The sequence below is a fragment of the Cherax quadricarinatus genome, chromosome 13 (genome assembly GCF_038502225.1).
Source record: "Cherax quadricarinatus isolate ZL_2023a chromosome 13, ASM3850222v1, whole genome shotgun sequence".
In the NCBI taxonomy this organism is placed as follows: Eukaryota; Metazoa; Arthropoda; class Malacostraca; order Decapoda; family Parastacidae; genus Cherax; species Cherax quadricarinatus.
Genome location: NC_091304.1, coordinates 30,668,240 through 30,696,057, shown reverse-complemented (window position 1 = coordinate 30,696,057; position 27,818 = coordinate 30,668,240). Strand labels below are relative to the sequence as shown.

Below are 27,818 nucleotides of genomic sequence, written 5' to 3'. Positions count from 1 at the left end.
CCGGAACTCTCTCCAGGTAAGCTCCAGGTAAACATCATTTGATGTGTTTAGTAGTTCTGAGCAAATGAGCGACTCTGTGACATACAGGCCAACCCTCCCTTGTTACCTGTTTAGTCTGTCGCATCAGAATAGGCTATAACCTGGGATCCGTATTTCGTTGTCATAATGATCCTTTATGTGGGTCTATGTGAATGCTGCAAACATTGCATTTGACTCCGTGAGCAGTTCCTTGATGTAAGGAATTTTGTCGTTTTTTGACGGCTTTAGACCCTGCATGTTTGCAAAGACAAATGTTGTTATATTGGTGGAATTTAGGGGGATTTTATTTGCTGGTTCTAATATCTGTTGTTCTGGAGTAGAGGCCAATGTCCGCTCCTCTGCTCCAGAAGTGTTTTCAGTTGGTGGGCCTATTTCCCACAGAAGTTGCACGCAATCCATGCAGACACCCATTTGTTGCCCAGGTTGAAAGCTACACAGTTTCATGATGTGATTATTTCTTGGTTGTTATACTGTTTATTCTTCTAATAACCTTCGTAAAGTGTAAAACTGACTATGTGTATGTGTATCTATTTGTTTTTATACGTGTATGTGTATGAAACAATCTTACCGCTGCTAGTAGTAACTGTTTGGGTGTTTGATAAGGGAGCCTAAAAACCCTGTCAACTTATGAATCCGGTCAGAGGATACCTTATTTTTCAACGAATCAGGTTGGGTATTAAGGGCACCTAGAAACTCTGTCAGCTTCTGAATCCGGTCATTGGTTTATTTATTTTTGGACGAATCTAGTCAGAGGATCACTTATTTTTTAACTAATCTGGTCGGTGATTTTGGACTAGCTCATGAAGGGATTACTGGAATATTATTTAACAGAGTAATATGTGATCAGTTTGATACAAAAAATATAACTTGCGTGTTGGAGAAACCTGTGACTTATGGCAACTCCTACTATGACGAACGGCCGGTTACCTCGAGCATCCTTTTTTACAGCTTGAGGTTTTGGACACTTATAGATCACTTAATTTAACTATCTAGATTTCCACCTCCACCACATTAAATGCTATTTTATCACTGTTGTTGGCTATTGTAGGGCGACTGGTGAAGATTACTGGAAGGATATTTGCTTTCCATTGTGTATATTGCGACTACTGCCAACTACAAGTTTTCCATCTCTCTACAAGTAACTGTATACTACCTACTTCTCGTATTTCAATGAAAGAAGAATTTTCAAATTTTCGTCACTCCACCATAATAAGTACCATTTTGTTACTGTTATTAGCTATTTACCTGGAGTTTACCTGGAGAGAGTTCCGGGGGTCAACGCTATGGCAACACTGGTGAAATGGTTTCTGGTGTCCCGTGGCCTGGTGGCAAAAGCTCTCGCTTCACACGGTGGATGTCCGGGTTCGATTACCGGCGAAGGGGTAAAAACATCGGACGTGTTTCCTTACACCGGTTGTCAATGTTTATTCATCAGTAAAATGGGTACCGGGTGTTAGTCGACTGGTGTGGGTCGCATCCTGGGACAAAGCTGATCTAATTTGCCCGAAATGCTCAGCATAAGAAGGGTCTTTCTATATAATAGTATGTCATTGATGTCAGCTAGGCTTGTATACCTTGTACATGTACTTGCAATAAATAAAGATATTATTATTATTATTATTATTATTATTATTATTATTATTATTATTATTATTAGTAGTAGTAGTAGTAGTAGTAGTAGTAGTAGTAGTAGTAGTAGTAGTAGTAGTAGTAGTAGTAGTATGCTGCAGTCACTGACAATTCTACACTGTTTATTGTATTTCTACAGAACTGTACACTTTTCTTATTTCCTCAAAATTGTGCACCTTTTCATATTTCAATAGAAATTTTTGTACTGAGCGGTATCACTAAACTATACGTCAGGTACACTAACAGTGGTGATAAATTCCAGCTGTATACTTAGAGAAAGAATGAAAAACCCAAAAGAACACTGGATTCAAAATTCAAGAGGATCATCAAATAGAACGAAAGAAAAACGTGAAAGACCTGCGAATAATTATGTCGGCTTAGCTTTTATTCAAAGAAAACAATACAGTATAATGTCACAACAGACAAGAAGATAACGAGGTAGATAATAAAAACTTTCAAAAGATGAGAAATAGTATAAATGGTGACATTTTTCAACTCGCTTGTGGCCTCTTGTTTCCAGTTTCTTCAGTGTTTACAGTTCGGTTGTATGCGACCAGCACAGACCAAATAAAGCTTTTAAATTACTGAGAACACCTTAATTAAAGCCATAAATATTTTACCACTAGAGTAGAGGAAACAGAGATATAAATGACACTGTATACCTGAAAAATACTTAAGGGCCTTGTTCCAAACCTGTTCACTTCTGCTATAACATACAGGAGTGAGAGATATGGAAGGCAGTGAAAAATATATCCAGCGAAAAGTAGGGCCTCTGATTATTGAACATCTTAGCAGAAGAAATCAGATACACTGATGTGACAAGCATAGAAGTCTTCAAGGGGAAACTTGAAAACTGTCTTCACCAAGTGCTAGATCAACTACGCTGTGATGGATATGTAGGTCATCGGGCCGACAGCAGGAATAACCTGATTGACTAGGCAGGCACCAGACGAGCCTGACTGAAGACCGGGCTCCGAGAGTAGAAAAACTCTTAAAAGGTATATCACCCTATTGTATATTTAACTAATAATGTAGCAGGATTTATATTATAATATTTGCAGGTCTGTTGGTGGTTTTCTGGAGTATACATTTCGAGGCTCTTTTTTTTTATTTCATTAGAGCTTATCATATATATGTATATATATATATATATATATATATATATATATATATATATATATATATATATATATATATATATATATATATATATATATATATATATATATATATATATATATATATATATATAGTAATTATTTTTAATCCATTCAAGAAAAAAGTTTAACAATTAAGTTCACACAGAACCTGAAGAATAGGAGGAAATTAATTTTAGTCCGGGGAAGGTAAGTGTGGATCCAGTTCTTTGGACCAAGAGCTTCACAACAGGGCTGTTATTTGAGTTGAAGTGAAAGTTTTTTTTTTTTTTTTTTTTTTTTTTTTTTTATTCGCCGGTATTCTCCCGGCCCGGGTCTTTTCCAAGTAGTGGTGACCCGGCCTTGGCTCCCTATCTGGGGAGTGTCTCGAGACTTAAGTCTCCCATGGGAGGAGGGACAAGTACCTCCTCATCTTAGGGACCAAGTGTCCCCAGGCCTAGCCACATTCCCCGCCCTCACGGGGCTCGTAGGGAGAAGCTAGGCCTCTGGTCTGCCATCTACCCCGCCTCAAAGGGGCTCGTGGGGATGGCAGTCTTGTGAGCTGCAGATGGTAGCAAGCTCAGGTCTCTCTTGACCTTCAGTGAAAGTTGTTAATGCATCTTGAATGGTTGTTATGAAGACGATCCGCAGGTGATGCTCCTTTATATGGAGAGGAAGTTAACATGTTTCTTGAGTACCTGGATGCTGCATCTCAACCTTCTTTACCTGGTGAGGAGCATTCACTACTCTCTCCTGAGACACTTTCACTTCATTTAGTTTTCTACTTAATTATTATTACTATTATTAATAATAATTTTTATTTTGCTCAATATGCTCACTCTGTGACCCATTGTTGGGTCACACAGTGACTCAACAATGAGTAGGCCACACAGTGAGTTAATCGCGCAGTAACTGGGTCACACAGTTGGCTACACAGCGAGTGGGTTGTACAGTGGGTCACAGGGTGTGGGTCACACTGAGTGGTTCACAAGTGAGTTTGTCACACGGAGAGTTGGTCACACAGCGAGTGGGTCACACACAGAGTAGGTCATACAGTGGCTCACAGAGTAAGTGGGTCATACGGAGAGTTGGTCACACAGTGAGTGGGTCATAGGGAGTAGGTCACACAGTGGGTCAGAGTGAGTGGGTCACACACTAGGTTACACAGAGTGGGTCGCATAGTAGGTCATACAGTGAGTGGGTTCACAGAGAGTTGGTCACACAATGAGTGGTTCACACAGATAGTTGGTCACACAGTGAGTGGGTCACGCAGTGAGTAGGTCATACAGTCGGTCACAGAGTGAGGTCACACAATGAGTGGGTCAGAGTTGGTAAAGGTGAGTGGGTCACACAGTGAATAGTTCACACAGTGGGTCACACAGTGAGGTGACACAGTTGGCCACAAAGAGTTGGTCACACAATGAGTGGGAGTTACGCTAATATTCTGATGCCTAGGGGGTTAAAGCCTTGTCTAGGGGCATTTATAATATTAAACAGAATACACAAACCTTGGCTCAGAAAGGTAAATATAGCTGGACAATACGTTTATCAGGAAGGATATATAAATTCACCTTAATAAAATTATAGAGATATTAGCATTAACCGTAATTATACAACACCTAACCTACCCTCTACATATTACAAAATAGTTCTTTAGTACACTGCTATTAATTATGTGATATGAAAACAGTGAGCTTCCATGACCCGCTCCTCTTCTGACGGCCTTTTAAACTGCAGCCCTACATAAATACCAGGGCCATTCTCATTTTGTGAGAGTTCAAAAATCACCAAAAAAAAAAAAAAAAAAAAAAAAAAGTTCTTAGGGCCAAAAAACACAAAAACACCACAATTTACTCAGTCTAAATTTATCACTTCTCGTTCAGTAGCTCCTACCACGACACTGCCAAACTAGTGGAGCTGCGCTACAAAACTCTCTCACTTCGTCCGTTTTCAGAACAATCCCCATCCACTAACACTTAAGGAGCATTTTCACTACACTTAAATTAAACTATATACACACTTTTTTACTTTACAACAATGCAGAATCCTGCATAATAGTGGGTCACACAGGTCACACAGTGAGTGTGTCACACAGGTCACACAGTGAGTGTGTCACACAGGTCACACAGTGAGTCGGTCAGACAGTAGGTCACACAAAGAGTTGGTTACAGAGTGGGTCACACAGCCACACAGAGAGCGGGTCACAGAGTGAGTTGGTCACACAGTTGGTCAAGCAGTTGGCCACACAGAGAGTGGGTCACACAGTGAATAGGTCACAAAGTTGGCTACAAGGTGGAGTAAGACAGTGAGTCACACAGCGGGTCACACAATGAGTGGGTCACACAATGGGACATATATTGAGTGGGTCACAAAGAGTTGATCACACAGAGAGTCACACAGAGAGCTGGTCATACAGTAGGTCACACAGTGAGTGAGTCATACAGTAAGTAGGTCATGTAGTGAGTGCTTCACATAGTGAATGGGACACACAATGAGTAGGTCACACAGTGAGTGGGTCACATAGTGACTGGGTTGCACAATGGGTCACAAAGTGACCTAAGAAATGTTATGTTACATATCGTTCAATTCCCTATATTTTATATATTTTTCGAGGCACTGATGATCTGTCTTGCGTGTCAGGTGCACAGGTGCCGCACGTGTACTTATCTCATGGCACACATCAACCGCTCTCTTTTGCAGATCCAAAATCATGGCAGCTTTCTCCAACGACCAGTCAACGCTGACCAGAGAGGAGGTCGGACACTCATCCTTTGAGACATCCAGTGAGAGATCTAGTGCAAAAATTTCAACTACATCCTTCTATAAAAGTGAATATGGTTCATTTTTATCACCAGCAAAGAATCTGCCAAGAGAACATAATGACTCTCAACAGAAAAGCCAACCTAGTAATTCTGACCAAACGCAACAATCCACAAGCCAGGAAATCAAAGCCAGAGATCAGAGTGTCCATCCCAGTTATCCTGACGAGGAAAACAAAACAGAACAGAGCTCAAATACGGAAGTAAAACTAAAAAAAGTGCTGGGGTTGTGGCACGGTATTGGCATGAATGTGGGGACCATGATCGGGGCTGGTATATTCGTGTCACCCTACACCGTGGTCCGGTATACTGGTAGCGTGGGCATGGCTTTGGTGGTGTGGACAGTCACAGGCCTCATGTCCATGATGGGCGCTCTTTCTTACGCCGAGCTGGGTATGTTATAAAAATTAATGTTTATATTCGTTGTAAGAGGATAATGTGACTATTATGATGCTAATGATATTTTCTAGTGAAAATAATACTGATGATACTATTACTACTACTACTGCTAAAATAATAAGAGTAATAATAATAATAATAATAATAATAATAATAATAATAATAATAATAATAATAATAATAATAATAATTATTATTATTATTATTATTATTATTATTATTATTATTATTATTATTATTATTATTATTATTATTATTATTATTATTATTATTGGTGATTAAAACTACATTAGTGTCACTAGGGACACTGTCATGTAGGGGGGGTATTGGAACGTAATGGGAATATGGAAGTAAGAGGAGGGAGTCAGTAGGCAGGGGACAGGCTAGCGAGGTGGTAGGAGAGATGATTAGCGGAGGTAGGTAATGTGAGGTCACTGGTGACTATATCCTCACCTCTCATTACTCTACCCACCACACTACTCACCCTCTCACTACTTGAAATAAAAAAGATAAAAGAATAAATAACGGGGACAGTGGATATTACTATTCTACTCAAACACAGTTTATTATTAAGTCTTTGTACAATAATATATTTGGGAACAGGAGAACATTGTGTTTAGATAAATGGGATGGTACATATAAGCAGTGAGACAGGGAACACAATCAACTAGACGAAACAGAATGTAACTTACAGTATGCTTCAAAGGACAGTTCACTACAGGAACTAAGTCACAGGTCACACGACCTACATAGCACGAGTACTGCTCGAAGCCAGTACTCTGCCCGATGTCTCCAACAGTCTCCTCCAGAGACTTCAGCAGCCTTCTCCCGAGCCCTGCACCCCAGCAGGAGCTCTGCTGGAAGTCTCTCTGCTCAGAGCTCAGCACCCAGGCCAGAGCTCCACACGAATCTCTTCTGCTCAGCTGTTCCTTGGGCTTATATGGTGGTCCAAGCACCCTCCACAACCACGTGTACGACCTGACGCCTGGATCTGACGCCACTGACGAACAAAGGAGCTGATACATAAGCCAAAAAGGCGTGTCTCGGACAGACATTTACCAAGGCAAGGTGACCATATAATTGGTTAGATTAGGTCTCCCCAGAGGCCTCACAAGCCCAGCTGAACTACATCACAACACTAGGCTGCACGTAAACTCTTCATTACCACTAGATTACTTAAATTCTCCCCCCTAAAAAAAATGAAATTAAAATAAACTTTCAGCATTTATAATAATAATAATAATAATAATAATAATAATAATAATAATAATAATATTATTATTATTATTATTATTATTATTATTATTATTATTATTATTATTATTTTCATTATTGTCTTTCTTCTTATAATTATTATTATTAGTAAAGTATTAGTAGTAATAGTAGCAGTTACCTGGAGTGTACCTGGATGTTGTTCTGAGGGTTAACACCCCCACAGCACGGTCCATGACCAAACCTCGCGGTGGATCAGGGTCTGATGAACCAGGATTTTTTTCCGGCTGCATGTAATGCAATGTACGAACCACAGCCTGGCTGATCAGATACTGACTTTAGGTGTATATCCAGCTCAATCTTGTAGACAGCTAAGGGTCTACTGGTAATCCACCCTAATGTATGCTGGGAGGCAGTTGAACAGTTTTGGTCCACTCACATTTAATTAATGTGTTATCTCTTAGTGTACTTGTGGCAGTCTTTTCATTGTGGTGATGTTGTACCACCTGCCGCCGTCACTTCAATCGTGGAGAGTGATTTCTGAGTGCAGATTTGTGACTGCTCCCTCTAGGACTTTCCAGTAGATTATTATGTATCTTTTTTGCTTGTGCTCCAGAGGAGTACAGATTTAGGGACTTCAAATGTTCCCTGTAACTGAGATGCTTTATTGTACATATATGTGCAGTGAAAGCTCTCTGTATATTTTCCAGGTCTGTAATTCCACCTGCCTTGAAAGGGGCCGTTACTTTACTGAAGTACTCCAGCCTAGAGACAATAAGTGATTTAAAGAGAATCATCACTGGTTTGGCATCTCTAGTTTTGAAGGTTTGCATTAACCATTCTTAAATTTTCCTAGAAGTGACAGAAACGTTGTTGTGATCTTTGATGGTAAGATTTTCTGACATCACTCCCAAGTCCTTCATACTAGGTTTTTATTTTTTGCTCTATTGTGTAGTTAGAATTTTTTTTATACTCCAATCCAGATTTTTATTTTCTCATGTTTTCTATAGCGGAGTAACTGAAATTTGTCCTCAATGAACTTCATATTGTTTTCTGAGGCTCATTTGAGGACTTAGTTAATGACTGCTTGGAGATTTACAGTGTCCTCAATGGATGGCACTCTTGCAAATTCTTGTATCATCAGTAGAGGAAGACAGTGCTGTAGTTTACATCTCTGTCTATGCAAGAATCAGGATGAGGACAAGGATGGGAGCGAGTACCGTAACTTGTGGAACAGAGCTTTTCACTGTAGCCACCTCTTTGTACTTAATTTGTTAGAAACTTATAGATCCATCTATTCACTTTTCCTGTTACTTCTTTATCATGCATTTAGTGTGCTATTACCCCATGATAGCGCCCGTCGAATGCTTCCGACAAATGCATTCTGTTTGTCCTCCACTGCACCTAAGACCAAGTCATAATGGTCCACTAGTTGTTAGAGGTCTGTAATCATTTGCAATTGTTTTCCTTCCTCCTTTGTGGAGTGAGGCTATATTCATTGTTTTTAGTGACTGTGGAATGATCCCCGTGTCTAGGCTCCCTCTACATACGTGAAAGGGGTTTCTTGCAGTTCTTGTTAAACATGTAGTTCCACGTGTCTGGGCCTGTAGCAAAGTGCATGGGCACGTCCCTTATTACTTTTCAAAATCCTGTGGTGTTAGGGTTGTATCAGATATTATAGAATTAAATATGTTCTGAGTCTCAATCATGAAAAATTAATTTAGATTGTTGACCCTTAATCTGATTAGCGGCTCACTAAACACTGAGTCATATTGGTACTTCAGTATCCAATTTATTTTTCTGTTGTAATTTGTGTAAGTCCCATTTCTTTTAGACAGGGGCTAAATACTGGACGCGGTTTTTGCCCTAGATTTGGGATTAGAAAATAAATTTGGATTCTTTCAATTTTATTTATTGCTTTAAACTCTTTCTGTGCTTCCTGGCTTCTGTTTTTCTATTTCTCAAGCCAGTGCCTCCTTCCGTGTTCCAGATAGCCTGGACCCTTGGGACAGTTCTGTAATTCTTCGCCTTCGCCTGTAGAGGGAGAGTCTCTCTCTTCCTTGTTTATATCTTGATCATTATCCTATTTACTTCACAACTACAACGTATAAAGAAATAATTTTATGCTTAACTCTGGAACTGTTCAGTGTTATATATTTATTATTTTTATTCTGCAGGCACCATGATCCCTCGAAGCGGCAGTAAATACGCATACATATTGGAAGCGTTTGGTCCCTGTCCCGCATTCCTCGCTGTGTGGTCCAGCAGCATTATATCTGAACCAAGCAGCATTGCTTTGGTCGCCATCACATTCGCTAACTATCTTCTCCTGCCTCTCTTTCCAACGTGTATGGAACCACCTTACATTGCCATCAGACTCATCGCCGCCGCTGTAATAAGTGAGTGAGAACAAGATATTGAGAAGAATATCTTTTTTCTGTTGATAGTGTCTGACAAGTAATTGTCCTAAATCTGATCCCCTACCATTACGTTTTTTTTCCATATTCCTGCAGTCATAAAACTGTGAATTGTTAGTGTAAATAGCTTTTACAGCGGAGGGCATAAGCTGCTTTACTGTATATTTTTGACAGTCTATGGGCATCATTCCATAAATTTGAGCCTCTTTACATTTTTTTTCAACAAGTCGACCGTCTCCCACCGAGGCAGGGTGACCCAAAAAGAAAGAAAATCCCCAACATGAAAATACTTTCATCATCATTCAGCACTTTCACCTCACTCATACATAATCACTGTTTTTGCAGAGGTGCCCAGACCACAACATTTCAGAAGCATATATGTATAAAGGTATGCAACACATCCCTCCAAACTGCCAATATCACAAACTCCTCCTTTAAAGTGCAGGCATTGTACTTCCCATATCCAGAACTCAAGTCCGGCTATATAAAAATAACCGGTTTCCCTGAATCCCTTCACTAAATATTACCCTGCTAACACTCCAACAGCTCGTCAGGTCCCAAATACCATTCGTCTTCATCCACTCCTATCTAACACTCTCGCACACGTTTGCTGGAAGTCCAAGCCCCTCGCCCACACAACCTCCTTCACCCCCCTCTCTTCAACCTTTTCGAGGACGACCCCTGCTCCCACCTCCCTTCCCCTACAGATTTATACGCTCTCCATGTCATTCTACTTTGATCCAATCTCTCTAAATGACCAAACCACCTCAACAACCCCTCTTCAGCCCTCTAACTAATGCTTTTATTAACTCTATACCTTCTCCTAATTTCCACACTCCGAATTCTCTGCATAATATTTACACCACACATTGCCCTTAGACATGATATCTCCACTGCCTCCAACCGCCTCCTCACTGCAGCATTTACAACCCAAGCTTCACACCCATATAAGAGTGTTGGTACTACTATACTTTCATACATTCCCTTCTTTGCCTCCATGGACAACATTTTTTTGTCTCCACATATACCTCAATGCACTACTCACCTTTTTTCCTTCATCAATTGTATGATTAACTTCATCCTTCATAAATCCATCTGCTGACATGTCAACTCACAAATATCTGAAAACATTCACTTCTTCCATACTCCTCCTCTCCAATTTGATAATCAATTTTTCTTCACCTAAATCATTTGATACTCTCATCACCTTACTCTTTTCTATGTTCACTTTCAACTTTCTACCTCTACACACACTCCCAAGCTCGTCTACTAACCTTTGCAATTTTTCTTTAGAATCTCCTATTAGCACAGTATCATCAGCAAAAAGTAACTGTGTCAATTCCATTTTGTATTTGATTCCCCATAATTTAATCCCACCCCTCTCCCGAACACCCTGTTACGTTGGTATGTCTTAATACTTTGATAGTAAGGTTCTCACTACATGTTCTAGTGTGGGGTAGCTTTTACTTAATGGCCTTATCTGTCTAGGGGTAATACTTACATAATGGCTGATCATCTTGAGTGTCTCTGATATCCTTTCACCAGCCCTCCTCACAGGTTATTTAAACTGCTACTATAAAAATATAACTGTATTCTAAATAGATATGTACAGAAGATACAATCACAGCCTCACATTTTCAAAACAAAAATCTACACACTCCATAGCTGTTCTCCCACATGGTGTGTCTCATTAAACCTTGTCCTTCTCTCTTCTTGACTAACTCTGGGCTAACCAGTGTTTTGACACGCTTTAGTCACCCTGGGTATGGTGGCCACAACTTAAGTTATAAAAACTCACCCCTGGAGCACACATAATGCCCCAAAGAAGATAGAAGAAGGGCCCAGAGATCCTGCCAGGTTGAAGGTCAGCAACAGAGAGAGTGAGAGAGGGAGAGTGAGAGAGGGAGAGTGAGAGAGGGAGAGGGAGGAGCCTAGCTAAACTCCTCCCACCAAAACAAAAGACTGTTGCCAAGCACAATTCTCTTGTTACCACAATTCTACCACACTTTAATTTACTTTTACAAAAAGAAATACAACTTTATAAACTACTTATTTAAATTGTGTGTGTGTCTATAGTATAACCTATTATATTGAGAAAAAGGCTTGACCCAGCTGCCTCTCAGTCATAAGGTTGATCAGCTCTTATGACATTTAGAACTGAGTCCCCATCAATTTAATATGATTAGGTATTCCAGAGTAACTGTTACTTATAAATACATGTTGGGTCCTATAGCCCCATAACACCCCCACCTCCAGACGAAGTCTCACAAAAGCTAGCCGTGTCCCTCAGGATACGGCTAGTAAAAAGTATATTGCTCAAGTCTTAAGGCGGTAAGCAAGACTACTAGAAATGCTACATATTTCCCAGCACCATAACTACTCTTCACTTTACTGTTATTTACAACAGATTGCAGAATTTTTTAGAAAAGCATTTTAACCATACCCATACTCAAGGGTGTAACTATTTACAATTTTAGTGGCTTTTAAACAATACACATTACAATGCAAAAATTGCACACAATGCCCACTGTGAAAGCCCACACCAACAGGCCTGTGCCTCTGCTACGGTAATCCAGCAAGCAACTGGTACTCCAGGGTGGCATCTTCCTGATCAGGAGATGAGAGTAGAGCCAAACCCAGAGCAGTCAGGTGTACACTAGGCAGGAAACTTCACAAAACATGTCAAGGTGTCTCTCACTTGGTGGCCGAACCAAACAGTGAGACTTCCAGTCAACACTCACGATCCTTAACATGGTCAGGCACTCAAGCCCATCTTCCGAGGTTCCACTCCACACAGATCCTCCAAACTTATGAAAAGGAGGCTGACATAGAACATGAAGGGGTCCAAGTGACCACAAAGGCAAATCGTCGGGCCATTTTGTATATAGACACAACATCACATACCTTCCTGAATGTCTCATGTTACCAAAGGTTGTCAACCACTGCCTCAACTCACATTTACGTACACCCTGACCCTCGTCACACTTTTGGCTCCGACTCGACTCCTTCACAGTCAGATGGCTGGTAGAGAGTACTCAGGCTCGCCGAGAGTTCACCACTGCAAAAACAACAAGGTCAGCACATGACAAACACTATGTACAAAGTACGCACCATGCATCTACATGAAACATCTAGAGAGAGCATCAGCAACCACATTCTCTGAGCCTTTTATATATTTAACTTCCAAATTAAAAGGCTGTAGGAACAAAGCCCATCTTAAGAGTCTTTGATTGTGGTTTCTCATTCTTTGCAAAAACCTCAGAGGGTTATGGTCACTATACACTATTACAGGATGTGGGGAAGCACTGATATAAACTTCAAATTTCTGCACAGCCAACACCAAAGCCAAAGCCTCTTTCTCTACAGCTGCATAACCACGTTGATGCTTTTTTAATTTGGCTGAATGGTAACAAACTGGCTGAAGGCTATCTCTCTCATTACCCTGCAACAACACTGCACCTACCCCTACATCACTAGCATCCACTTGTAGAGAGAAGGGGCATTCAAACTCAGGACTTTTCAAGATAGAAGCATTCCCTAATAGCATTTTCACATTTTCAAAAGCCCTGTCACACTTGCTGTCCCAGCTGAATTGAACTTTGGGACTGGTCAAAGTTGTCAGTGGTGACGTTACCTGGGAGAGGTTGGGGCAGAATCATCTGTAATAACCCACCATGCCCAGGAACCTCATCACTGCCTTCCGATTCTGTGGTCTAGGAAAATTTATAATGGCCTCCACCTTAGCATTAATTGGGGCAACTTTCCCCTGACCAACTACATATCCTAAGAATTGTACACTGGCTTGGCCAAACTCACTTTTGCTCAAATTGATGGTTAGTTTGGCTTGGGCTAGACGTTCAAACAACTTTTGTAATCTTACCAAGTGAGTTTCCCACTGGTTACTGAATACCACAATATCATCTAGATAGGCCCGTACACCACCCAACCCCCTTATGACAGTATTTATACGATGCTGGAAGGTGGCAGGAGCATCTTTTAACCCAAAAGGAAGAACATTATATTGAAATAACCCATCTGGAGTGACGAAGGCTGAAATTTCCTTGGCTCGCTGGGTGAGGGGTATCTGATAATAACCTTTAAGTAAGTCCAGTTTGCTCACAAACTTTGCCCCTCACACAGCATGATCACATCATCCATACATGGCAAAGGGTAACAGTCAGCCTTTGTTACTTCATTTACTCTGCGATAGTCAGTGCACATACGCATAGATCCATCAGGTTTGGGAACCATCAGGCATGGAGATGCCCACTGACTCTCGCTAGGCACTACAAACTGGTTTTGAAGGAGGAATTTCACTTCTTCCTCCATGTGAAGTTGTTTTGTTGGGTTCATGTGGTAAGGAGCCTGCTTTATTGGAACAGCTTCCCCGACATCCACATCATGGGGAGGCAATTTACTTACTTTGGGTACATCCCCAAACAAATCTGGAAATTTTGGGAGTAACTGAACCAAGTCACAGGCTCCCTGTACAGTGAGTCCCTTCATGTGTGCCAAGGGATTTTGCAAGATGGCTGAATTGCACAGCCTTACTTCTGTTGTTACAGGAAGTTTTTCAGTATCGTCACACTCAACTTGAATGGCGGCAACTCCTGCCCTAGAATGGTATTTTTTCAACCTGTTAATGTGCACAGTCCTTTCTGATTTGCGACGGCCAGGCATCTTAATTACATAATTGGGGCCAGACCTGCCTGTGATGACAAAGGGCCCATCAAATCGTGCAGCCAAGGCATGTCCCGGAACCGGCTCCAAAGCTAATACTTCCTCTCCAACACTGAAGGAGCGAGGAGCTGCCCTTTGGTCGTACCGCTGCTTCATGGCCCTCTGACTAGCTTTGAGGTTGTCTGCTGTCATCTGTCTCGCCTGGTCCAATCGTTTCCTGAAAAAGAGAACATCTTCCGGCGGGGAAGCCTCATTTTCACCGCCCAGCCAATGCTCCTTGAGAATAGTCAGTGATCCCCTCACTGGATGACCATAGACAAGCTCGAAAGGGCTGAAACTGAGAGATTCTTTGGTGCTTTCCCGCATGGCAAACAAGAGAAAGGGGATACCCTCATCCCAATCACTAGTGTTATTCATACAATAAGCTCGCATCATTGTCTTAAGAGTTTGATGAAATCTCTCTACCACTCCCTGAGACTGAGGGTGATAGGCAGTTGAAAATTTGGGCTGTACATCTAACCCCTTTAACACATTCCTAAATAATTTCAAGGTAAAGTTAGACCCTTGATCTGTTTGTACCTCCCGAGGAAAGCCAACATGGGAAAAGAACTTCATCAAAGCCCTTAAGACCACTCGAGCTGTTATCTTGGGTAGAGGGATTGCTTCTGGATACCTGGTAGTGGAGCAAATTATTGTTAGTAAATAATTATTTCCCATTCTGGTCCTTGGGAGTGGGCCAACGACATCCACTACCAGCTTGCTGAAGGGTTCACCTGGTGCTGAAATAGGCTGAAGGGGAACAGGTTTAATGCTTTGATTAGGTTTCCCTATAATTTGGCAGGCATGACAGGTCTTTATATAATCTCCCACCGTCTCCCACAGCCGAGGCCAGAAGAAGTGCCTGGAAACCCTGGATACTGTTTTAGCAATACCTAGGTGTCCACCTAAAGGTGTGTAATGCACTAAGCTAAGAACATGGTTTCTATAAGGCTCAGGCACCACAACCTGGTGACAAAAACTTGGCTCTCCTTCTACTGGTACTGCAACCGAAGGTGCCTTCTTCATTAGTATACCTTTCCTGAAATAGAAGCATTTATTTAAACGTAAAGATTCCTCCTCAGTCACAGCTGAGGCTCTGATCGACTTAAGTGTCATCACACCCCTGTGCAGCAATTAACTGCATCATAGTAGGCCCAATATCACTCACACTACTTCCTTGATCTCTGCACTGATTAGGCTCAACTCGGGTTGTGGTATCCTTTTCTTTAGTTGACCGCAGTTCAACATCAGAAAATAGAGTTTCCAAACTTAAGTCCTCACCATCCTCATGAGAAATATAAGGATTACCCTTGGTATCCTGGTCACGAGACATACTTCTTGTGATGGCACCAACAGGGAAAAGGTCTGGCAGGGTCTCCCTAGCCTTCTTCTCCCAAACTTTGGGGCCTGGTTGCCCCCATACTAGTGGTTCTTCACTGTCTAACAGACCCATAACGTTGTTTCTCAACAAGAGGTTAACCCCTTCGAAGGGAATTTCATCTGAAATACCTACGGGGAGATAGCCAACTTGGTATGCAGATTCTACCCATAATTTGTGTACAGGTGTTCTTATAGGTGAACCTGTAATACCCTTCAATAATATATCTACTCCAGTATAGGTATCCTTAGACACTGGCAGCACTCCAGCACGTAGCAAGGAGTAGGTGCTACATCCATCTCTCAAGGACAGTATGTTCTCAACCCTACCCACATCCTTATGCAAAGCAACTGTGGACTTACTAGAAAATACCTGCATCCTGGGGTCTAGACCCAAAGGTACCTCCCCACCTTGCTTTGAAGACCAAACACAGGCAACTGGATGTGTGTCTGCAGTTAGAGTCCTCTGGGGTGGTTCCTCCCTTTCCTGATCTCGCTGCCTTGACCAGCAAAACTTTTGTGTGTGTCCAGTTTTGTTACAGTAGTAACAGGCATAACTCTTAAAGGTATTTTTACCATTTGGTGTAGGACTGGTACTGTTTACTCGAGGACCTGAAAAATTATCTGATTGTCTAGGTAAACTTTGAGCTCCAGCTGACTTACCTTTTCTTTCTATTTTAGAGGGTGCCTCAGCCTTCATTTGTCCCTGAAAATTCTTGTCCCACTTACCTTTATGACCATAGGATTTGGAATAAGGTTTAGAACGAGTGGGGAAATTTTCAGAAGGAGCATGACTGTTTTTACTTACCAATTCCCTGCGAGCCAAGAATCGGTCACCTAGATCCAGTGCTTCTGAAAGATTATCTGGGTTTTTGTCCTCCAAATATTCTCTGAGGTCAACAGGGATTGTATTGTACAATTCCTCATGAACCATCAGATCTACTAATTTGTTATAGTCTTTATTAACTCCTTTAGAACAAACCCATTTCTTAAAAAGAAACAGTTTCTCATTCCCAAACTCAGTTAAGGTCTGCCCATCCCGAAATTTTTTATTTCTAAACTTTTGTCTATATTTCTCAGGTATCATTTGGTAGGCAAGCAATACTTCCTCTTTAATCTTATCATAATTAGAAAAATTTTGCCCCTCCAGAGTCTCTACTCTCTGGAATCCTTTACCCACAAGTTGTGTGCGAACTAGGGTAGCCCACTTCTGTTTGGGCCATCCTTGCTCCAAAGCAGTCTTCTCAAAAAAAGAAAAATATCTATCTGGGTCACTCTCTGTAAACTTAGGGACAAAATTTGCAGCTTTAGTTATGTTAAAGTACTGCTCAGGCTCTTGTTCTGAGCCTCCTAACCTTTGACGTTCTTTCTCCTTAGCTTTCATTAAGTTCATCTTAGCCTCTAGTACTGCTAATTTAAGTCTCATTCTCTCCATTTCCATACCACCTGGAGTAGGTGATCCCTCATGTTCACTGTTAACAGGCATGTTTACTGATGAATTATTACCTTCTTCCCTGAAGCCTAAAAAATTTAAAGACTCATCTTCTGACATAGTTTTTATCTTCAAACACTTGCTTCCCTCTTACAGTATCAGTGGACAAAGTTTTCCCACAGGCACATAAAATAACACAAATTGAATGTAAGCTATGTACATTGCACTTACCATAATCACAACAAAAATGTGTTACTCAACCTTTCTCCCACCTTAGGAGAAAAACCACCTGTAAACTAATATATGAAAACAACACTTCCACTGACACCACCTTGGTAAATCTTCTCCTACCAGAAACATGCAACTGTTATTACCCCATACCACTACATATAGTTCAAAGAATGTTTTGAGTTATTTTAGTAGTCAAGTAACTCTCCCGGTCAAGCTCCCATGTTACGTTGGTATGTCTTAATACTTTGATAGTAAGGTTCTCACTACATGTTCTAGTGTGGGGTAGCTTTTACTTAATGGCCTTATCTGTCTAGGGGTAATACTTACATAATGGCTGATCATCTTCAGTGTCTCTGATATCCTTTCACCAGCCCTCCTCACAGGTTATTTAAACTAGTACTTTAAAAATATAACTGTATTCTAAATAGATATGTACAGAAGGTACAATCACAGCCTCACATTTTCAAAACAAAAATCTACACACTCCATAGCTGTTCTCCCACATGGTGTGTCTCATTAACCTTGTCCTTCTCTCTTCTTGACTAACTCTGGGCTAACCAGTGTTTTGACACACTTTAGTCACCCTGGGTATGGTGGCCACAACTTAATTTATAAAAACTCACCCCTGGAGGACACATAATGCCCCAAAGAAGATAGAAGAAGGGCCCAGAGATCCTGCCAGGTTGAAGGTCAGCAACAGAGAGAGTGAGAGAGGGAGAGGGAGGAGCCTGGAGTTACCTGGAGTTTACCTGGAGAGAGTTCTGGGGGTCAACGCCCCCGCGGCCCGGTCTGTGACCAGGCCTCCTGGTGGATCAGAGCCTGATCAACCAGGCTGTTGCTGCTGGCTGCACGCAAACCAACGTACGAGCCACAGCCCGGCTGGTCAGGAACCGACTTTAGGTGCTTGTCCAGTGCCAGCTTGAAGACTGCCAGGGGTCTGTTGGTAATCCCCCTTATGTATGCTGGGAGGCAGTTGAACAGTCTCGGGCCCCTGACACTTATTGTATGGTCTCTTAACGTGCTAGTGACGCCCCTGCTTTTCATTAGGGGGATGTTGCATCGTCTGCCAAGTCTTTTGCTTTCGTAGTGAGTGATTTTCGTGTGCAAGTTCGGTACTAGTCCCTCTAGAATTTTTCAGGTGTATATAATCATGTATCTCTCCCACCTGCGTTCCAGGGAATACAGGTTTAGGAACCTCAAGCGCTCCCAGTAACTGAGGTGTTTTATCTCCGTTATGCGCGCCGTGAAGGTTCTCTGTACATTTTCTAGGTCAGCAATTTCACCTGCCTTGAAATGTGCTGTTAGTGTGCAGCAATATTCCAGCCTAGATAGAACAAGTGACCTGAAGAGTGTCATCATGGGCTTGGCCTCCCTAGCTAAACTCCTCCCACCAAAACAAAAGACTGTTGCCAAGCACAATTCTCTTGTTACCACAATTCTACCACACTTTAATTTACTTTTACAAAAAGAAATACAACTTTATAAACTACTTATTTAAATTGTGTGTGTGTCTATAGTATAACCTATTATATTGAGAAAAAGGCTTGACCCATCTGCCTCTCAGTCATAAGGTTGATCAGCCCTTATGACATTTAGAACTGAGTCCCCATTAATTCAATATAATTAGGTATTCCAGAGTAACTCTTACTTATAAATACATGTTGGGTCCTATAGCCCCATAACACACCCTAGCATTTACTTTTTTTACAACCCCATCTATAAATATATTAAACGACCATGGTGACATTACACATCCCTGTCTAAGACCTACTTTTACTGGGAAGTAGTCTCCCTCTCTTCTACACACCCTAACCTGAGCCTCACTATCCTAATAAAAACTCTTTACAGCATTTAGTAACTTACCACCTATTCCATATACTTGCAACATCTGCCACATTGCTCCCCTATCCACTCTATCATATGCCTTTTCTAAATCCATAAATGCAATGAAAACTTCCCTACCTTTATCTAAATACTGTTCACATATATGCTTCAATGTAAACACTTGATCTACACATCCCCTACCCACTCAGAAACCTCCTTGCTCATCTGCAATCCTACATTCTGTCTTACATCTAATTCTTTCAATAATAACCCTACCGTACACTTTTCCTGGTATACTCAGTAAACTTATTCCTCTATAATTTTTACAGTCTCTTTTGTCCCCTTCCCTTTGTATAAAGGAATTATACATGCTCTCTGTCAATCCCTAGGTACCTTTCCCTCTTTCATACATTTATTAAACAAAAATACCAACCACTCCAACACTGGCCCCCCTACTTTTAACATTTCTGTCATGATCCCGTCAGTTCCAGCTGCTTTAACCCCTTTCATTTTACGTAGTGCCTCACGCACCTCCCCCACACTCACATCCTGCTCTTCTTCACTCTTAAAAGATGGTACACCTCCCTGGCCAGTGCATGAAATTACCGTCTCCCTTTCTTCGTCGATATTTAAAAGTTCCTCAAAATATTCCCACCATCTACTCAATACCTCCATCTCCCCGTCTATTAACTTCCCTACTCTGTTTTTAACTGACAAATCCATTCGTTCCCTAGACTTTCTTAGCTTGTTTACCTCACTCCAAATTTTTTTCTTATTTTCATCAAAATTTCTTGATAGTACCTCTCCCACTCTATCATTTGCTCTCCTTTTACACTCTCTCACCATTTCCTTCACCTTTCTTTTACTCTCCATATACTCTACTCTTCTTAAAACACTTCTGATTTGTAAAAACCTCTCATAAGCTACATTTTTCTCTTTTATCACACCCTTTACTTCATCATTCCACCAATCACTCCTCTTTCCTCCTGCACCCACCCTCCTATAACCACAAACTTCTGCCCCACATTCTAATACTGCATTTTTAAAACTATTCCAACCCTCTTCAACCCCCCACTATTCATACTTGCACTAGCCCACCTTTCTGCCAACAGTTGCTTATATCTCACTTTAACTTCCTCCTCTCTTAATTTATACACTTTCACCTCTTTCTTACTTGTTGTTGCCATTTTCCTTTTGTCCCATCTACCTCTTACTCTAACTGTAGCTGCAACTAAATAATGATCGGATATATCAGTTGCCCCTCTGTAAACATGTACATCTTGAAGCCTACCCATCAACCTTTTATCCACAAATATGTTACCTAACAAACTACTTTAATTATGTGCTATATCATACCTTGTATATTTTTTTATCCTCTTTTTCTTAAAATATGCATTACTTATTACCAAACCTCTTTCTACACATAGCTCAATTAAAGGCTTCCCATTTTCATTTATCCCTGGCACCCTAAATTTACCTACTACTCCCTCCACAACATTTTTACACACTTTAGCATTGAAATCCCCAGCCACAAGTACTCTCACACTTGGTTCAAAACTCCTCACACACTCACTCATTTCCCAAAACCTATCTGTCTCCTCTACACTTCTCTCTTCTCCAGGTGCCTTATATGCTCACTATAACCCACTTCTCACATCCAACCTTTATTTCACTGCACATAATCCTTGAATTAATATATTTAAATTCCTTTTTTCCTGTCATAGCTTATCCTTCAACATTATTTCTACTCCTTCTTTAGCTCTAACTCTATTTGAAACCCCTGACCTAATCCCATTTACTTCTCTCCACCGAAATGCGGAACAGCCACCGGGAGAGTCAAATGATAGCTCTAGGCCTTTCAGGAGCTTGCAATTTTGCAGAATTGAGTAGGAATTCCAAAGATTTTGGCTCGAATGACGGAGATGATGCTAGGCCAACAAGTCCTGAGTGCCAGAAAAATGAAGGCAGAGTATTAAAGTAGTAGAAAAAAGCAAGCCCACAAGCACTGATAATGAAGCATTGACCTAACAGACATAAAATTAGTGACATAACAATTACCAAAAATTCGGACAAATTTTGCATACTGAATATAGATATGAGTATATTTGGCAATTGTCTTAGGAAAATTCCATAATATTAAGGAGAATGGATCTATGAGTGACTCACTTAAAACAAGAAGGAGATGTCTATAGTTTATCTATCTCTCCCATCTCTTGAGCAGAAGCTGGTCTAACACAAGAAGAGCAGAAAAACAGGTACAATATTTAAGGAAATCCAAAGCATCTGTATAGGAATCAGCTTCACATCATGAAGTATGTCCTCAGTTTTAAATGAATCGAGTTTGAATAATCCAAAACTATTATTATTATTATTATTATTATTATTATTATTATTATTATTATTATTATTATTATTATTATTATTATTAGATAATGAATGTTTATCTGTTTTATGAAACTGATTCTTTCCAACCATGAGGTACTAGGAACTAGGACTCTGGCTTCTGATCAGTTTGCAGGATTGTTGCAAACCCGAGTGTGATTGAATATTGCATTTGATTACTGAGCTGTTCATATCAGATATTGGTGTTGTATTAACCAAAAATCTAGAGGTTTGCCAGTCTGTTCTATGTAAGATAAGTTACAGCCATTACACCCATTCCTGTAAACACTCACAATACAGTGTTGAGGGGAAATGTTGATCAAAATGCTTTTAACCATCCAGGAATTTTAAAAGCATCTTGTATGTTGAATCTTTTTAGGGCATTCAGCAGGACAGATAAATTCTCATTTTATGGGAGAACCAACACATTCTTAATATTAGGTTCAGTGCTATAGTAAGTTTTCCTAGCTGCAACCAACAACCACTTCTACAAACTCTTTAGTGTAAATAAACCATACCACGGGTGGGGTTTGAACCCATTGTCAGAGAGTCTGAAAATTCCAGACCATCGCGTTAGCCACTGGGCCAGCTCGCTTCAATAAGATTCATCTAACTAAGTATATTTCTACACCATAGGAAGGTTAGCATAGGCACCACTGTGACCACAAATGCAAGTTTTTGCAGACGAATTTCTCGCTAGCATGGTTGTGACGAACTCTAGCTCAAGTCCCTCAAAGCCGTCAACATGATTCACGAAATCGTAATGACACGATTGCAAACAAACCATCCCACGGGTGGTGTTTGAACCCGCGGTCAGAGTCTCAAAACTCCAGACTGTCGTGTCATTACGATTTCGTCAGTATTTAGGGTAATGTGGTTTCATGACAATATCAAAGATTTTCCTGATATCCTCATCAAGAAACTCTGGGCTGCACTCTCGAGAGGCACTCAGAAATATTGTGAGAAAGGCTCTCCTTTTTACTCTGGTTTCATAGTTACAGTGATGCAGTAATATTACTGTAATTATGATTAACTCATAATATGTCTTAGTTTCTGGCTTAATTAGTGTACTCTGGGTTCTCATTTTTCAGGAGAGTTTGTTATCGACTTCTGACAACCATTCACCTGTGGTGTTTCCTTGCAATTTTTGTCAGTCAGTGGTACAACAGTTGTTGTTTTGTAAGGCTATTGCTACACGCGTGCTCAGTGAATGAATGTGGTTTTGCCAAATTCTTCTCTTCTGTTCATGATTACTGCTGAAATTCATAATGGATGCTACACCTCAGAAGTTTGCAAATATTGTAGCTCTTAGAGAACATGTTGATTTGAATATCAGACAGATCACCGAAAATTTGTGTTTATGGTATTTCAGACTCCAAGAGACTGTTACAGTGTGTAGCCGCCTCCACTGCCATTTAGGGGGCTGCTGTAAAGCACCCGATTTCCTCGTATCTGACTTTTTTTTTATCTTCTACTCCTGGTAGTATTAACCTTACCTGGTTTGGTTGGGAGTTTGGGAACTTACTTCTCCTCTACTCTCCTCCTGATCAGGTAGGGTGATCGACCAGGAATACTGTTTAATTTTTTTTATTTAACCTGATTACCAGCAATGACATTCAAGTACAATTACAACCCTTAATCTTTCTTCAGTGTTATACTTAATACCCATCTTGTAACTATTTTTTTTTCATTACCACCTTTTTTGCTAATGTGCTCATCCACAGTAGACACTTGATATTCTAGAGTGAGATCCTAGGCGACGGGACTTAGTGGGGCATAGGGACTCCTCATCTCTCCTTTGTGATCTGGAGTGAGATACTGCGAACCAGAAATGACAGGAGCTTGTCCATATACCTAAAATCAGACTACCACCTCCTACCCAAGATAACAAACATACCTTCATTACATCTTAAGATGACATCCTGGTTTAAGAAAAGTCTAATCTCTCAAGAACTCATTTAAGCCAACTTTTTTAATTTTTCCATTATTATTTTTCCTGAAAGTTATTCATTATTTCTTTTTCCATACTTCTGATCAGGAGGAAAGCATTCCTCTTACAATGGCGACCTTACCACGATCAACTCTCGATTTAACATCTTTCTGAAGGTTTAGCTGGTCGTAAGTATAACATTAGAGAAACTAGAGGGTGAGCTGATTATCGTCATTTCCATCGGAACTGGTATCAATTCTGTAGTCTTAGTAGATTTACCACTGTTGGTTCTAGGGCTAGGTTTAGGACCCTTCAGGATTTCGTGGCGTGCGGATAGAGCATTATTCAAGACTACGGAATTTGATACCAGTTCCAACGGAACTGGTATCAATTCCTTAGTCTTGGTAGACTTACCACTGTTGGTTCTAGGGTTCGGTTTAGGGACCTTCAGGATTTCGTGGCGTGCGGATAGAGAATTATTCGAAAAATAAGGAAAATGAGTTTTGTTTACAGAAAATTAGTTTAAGAATCTGGCAACATTTTGGTGAAATTTTTTTTATTTTTGTTTTAATTTTTGTCTATTTTTCTTTCTAATACCGTGGAGTGGAGATGACCATACTGGGTGGGTCATTGGTCTAATCCGAAGGGGAAGGCAGGGACCTGCATCGCATGGGTCAGTAGGCCTGTTGCAGTGTTCCTTCTTTCTTATGCTTTTATGTTCTTATGTGTGGGAGGGGCTTATAGAAGAGGTAGGAGGAGTCAAGTGGAGTGGTTGCTGTAGACCACAATATGTCTTATACTGACGCTATTATTATTAATAAATTTTATCTGCTTAAACCATTTATTCAGTAATGATAGCAGACATAATATAAAAACACAATAAAGACGGCAAAAATAATATTACTTGCATATTATACCTCTCAGTATCCTTGTGGATACTGAGAGGTTATCTGGATGTAACTAAGGAAGGGCTCTCTAACAGAGACAACACAGCTTGTTTGACTTTAATAGAATCTGCTTAGTGGAGTCCCATTTCAAGTGGGGCCCAGGGTATGTATCATTCCTGCCGTACCCTATGTATGCCACTACCATCGTTGTCATATCCCCACCCCTGTCCCTCCTGTCCTACAGTGTCGTCAATTCGATTTTCCTTAACCTCTCTTCTTAGGACATACAGCTTAGCTCTGGGACTAGCCTTTTTGCAAACCTTTGCACTCTCTTTAATTCCCTTGACCAGGTGTTCCATATTGGTGCTGCATACTCCAATATGGGCCTGACGTACACGGTGTACTGAATCCTGAACAATTCCTTATTAAGGTGTTGAAACGCAATTCTTAGTTTTGCCAGGCGCCTATATGCTGTAGCAGTTATTTGGTTGATGTGTATCTCAGGAGATGTGCTCGGTTTTAAACTCACCCCAAGATCTTTTTCCTTGAGTGAGGTTTGCAGTCTCTGGCCCCCTAGATTGTACTCTGTCTGTGGTCGTCTCTGCCCTTCTCCGCTCTTCATTACTTTGCACCTGATGGGGTTAATTCCTAGGAGCCAGTTGCTGGATTAGGCTTGCAGCATGTCTAGAACCCTTTATAGTCCTGCCTGATCCTCAACCAATTGAATTGTCCTCATCACTTTCACATTGTCTGCAAACAGGGACAATTATGAATCTATCCCTTCCGTCATGTCATTCATATATACCAGGAACAGGACCGGTCCTAGGACTGACCCCAATGGGACCCCGTTCGTCACAAGCGCCCACTCTGACACCTCGTCACGTAATGTGACTCAATATTGCCTTCCTGTCAGGTATTTTCTGATCCATTGCAGTGCCTTCCCTGTTAAACCTGCCTGGTCCTCTAGATTTTGCATAAATCTCTTTTGTGAAATTGTCAAAAGCTTTCTTACATTCCAAGAAAATGCAATCTGCCCACCCCTCTCTCTCTTGCCTTACCACCGTCAACTTGTCATAGAACTCCAGTAGGTTTGTGGCACAGGATTTCCCATCCCAGAAACCATGCTGGTTGATGTGAATAAGCTCATTCCTTTCTAGGTGCTCCACCACTCTTCTGATAATCTTCATGACTTCACATGCTATAAACGTCAGTGACACTGGTCTGTAGTTTAGTGCTGTGCATCTTGTGTCCTTTCTTAAAAATCTGGAGTACATTTGCTGTCTTCCTCATTTCAGGTAGTCGCCCTATTTTGATAGATGTGTTGATTGTTGTTATAGTACATGCAGTGTCTCTGTGCCCACAGAGAGACATCCGGCTCCATCGTCTCTGAGGTTCCTAGTTCACTAATTAGCCTCTTTGCCTTCTCCTTGGTTGCAGGTACTGTGCCCAGCACTTGATGGTGTAACCCACCCCTCCAGCTTTCTGGAGCCCTTTCTGTCTCCACTATAAATATGTCAATAAATATCTTCTTGAGCTCTTCACATATTATCGGTCGATTCTCGTGATCTTCCCTCCTTTCTTCCTGAGCCTGACTATCTGGTCCTTGACTATTGTTTTCATCCTAATGTGACTGTACAACAACAGGCAGACTTTGCTTTTGCTACTATGTCATTTTCATATTGTCGCTGGGCCTCCTTCCTTATCTGTGAAAATTAATTTCTGACTCTTTGACTATTCTCCTCATTTTTCTTGGTTCTTTGCCTTCTATACTTCTTCCATTCTCTAGCTTACTTAGTTTTGGCCTCTCTACACCTTTGGGTGAACCAAGGCTCGTCCTGGCCTTTTCATTATTTCTGTTCCCCTTAGATAAGAACCTGTTGTCTACTTCCTTGCATATTGTTGTCACATATTCCATCATATCATTTACTGAAATTCCTGCCAATTCTCTTTCCCACTTAACCTCGAGCAGGAAGTTCTGCATGCCTGTGTAGTCACCTCTTTTGTAGTTGGGTTTCATTTGTCCTACCCTTTCTGCTTCCCTCTCCACTTGAAGCTCTACTATATATTCAAAGCTGAAGACAACGTGATCATTAGCTCCAAGGGGGCCTTTTATATGTGATATTCTGAATATCTGAACTATTAAAGGTGAATACAAGGTCCAGTCTTGCTGGATAGTCCTCTCCTCTCTCTCTGGTAGTGTTCCTAACGTGTTGATGCATGATATTTTTCAGCACTGTGTTCATCATCTTAGCCATCCACGTCTCAGGGCCCCCGTGTGGCTCCAAGTTTTCCAAGTCAATTTCCTTGTTAGTGCAGTCACCCACAACTAGAAGCTTTGCCCTACCCACGTGGACCCTTCTTGCCACTTCACCCAGTGTGTTAACTATGTCTCTTTTATATTCATCATATTCATGTCTTGGCCTCCTCCTGTGGTGGGTTATAAATCACTGCAATCACCACCTTGGGACCTCCAGTCTGAAGTGTTCCTATTATATAGTCCCTTGCTTCTCATCTGCCTCCCCTTAGAAGCTCCGCAAAATTCCATTGATTTTTGATGAGCAGTGCAACTCCTCAACGACCCTGCTCTCTCTGTCTTTCCTCAGAATTTGATATCCATTTGGAAAGATGACATTTGTTATCATTCCTGTGAGCTTGGTTTCCGTGAGAGCTATGGTGTCTGGTGATGTCTCTGATTCTTTTGTGTTACTTTTCCCACTTATTAGTTATTCCAAAGGCGTTGGTGTACCGAACCTTCAGTTTCCTTTCCATCACTGTCTTCTGGTAGGAATGTTTGGGCTGGAGGAGTGGGAGACCTGATAGGGTGCTGTGGGGTTCTACTTCGTAGGATGGGGTGGGAGTTGTGAGTGTGCAGTGTTTTTTTTTTTGGGGTAATATGCTTGACTGTGGGGTTCTGTGGGCATTTGTGCTTGCTGCTCCACTCGACTCCAATTGTCCCTTACTGTCCAATTGTCCCTTACTGACCCTTTCGTCTCTGTGTCCTCTCTCTCAGCTTATGTCGTTCGGGTCTCGTTCTGCCGTGATCTAAGAACACCTTCTGGTATGTTGCTCATTCCTTTAGCCATGGTTTCTCCTGCAGGTTCATATTCCAACACTGTTTCTGCCTTGAAAATCACTTTGACTGACCGATTTCTTCGCCTCTTGTATCCCCCTATTGTCTAAAAATTTATCAGCTCAGTCATGTCTTCCTCTCCTGTTTGTTTGATGATATTTTCAGTCTCTTTTATTCTCTCTGCCATCTTTCATCTTATGTCCCCCCTTCGCTCTCCTGAGGCCCATGTATAAAGCCTGAATGTCTCCCTCTCCACCTGCCACTCCTTTTCCCACTCCTTTTCTGGGTACATTTATACAAAGACCTTGCCTCCCT

General features: G+C 41.1%; 1 protein-coding gene across 1 annotated transcript in view; it reads left to right on the top strand.

Annotated features, from left to right (window-relative positions):
* LOC128688701 (Y+L amino acid transporter 2) overlaps positions 1-27,818 on the top strand; it is a 106,289-nt gene that overhangs the window by 11,600 nt on the left and 66,871 nt on the right. Inside the window, exons 2-3 of the mRNA XM_053776682.2 lie at positions 5,505-6,016; positions 9,412-9,633. Coding sequence (XP_053632657.1) covers positions 5,515-6,016; positions 9,412-9,633 — 724 coding nt within the window. The 5' untranslated portion in view covers positions 5,505-5,514. The remainder of the gene's footprint in view (positions 1-5,504; positions 6,017-9,411; positions 9,634-27,818) is intronic.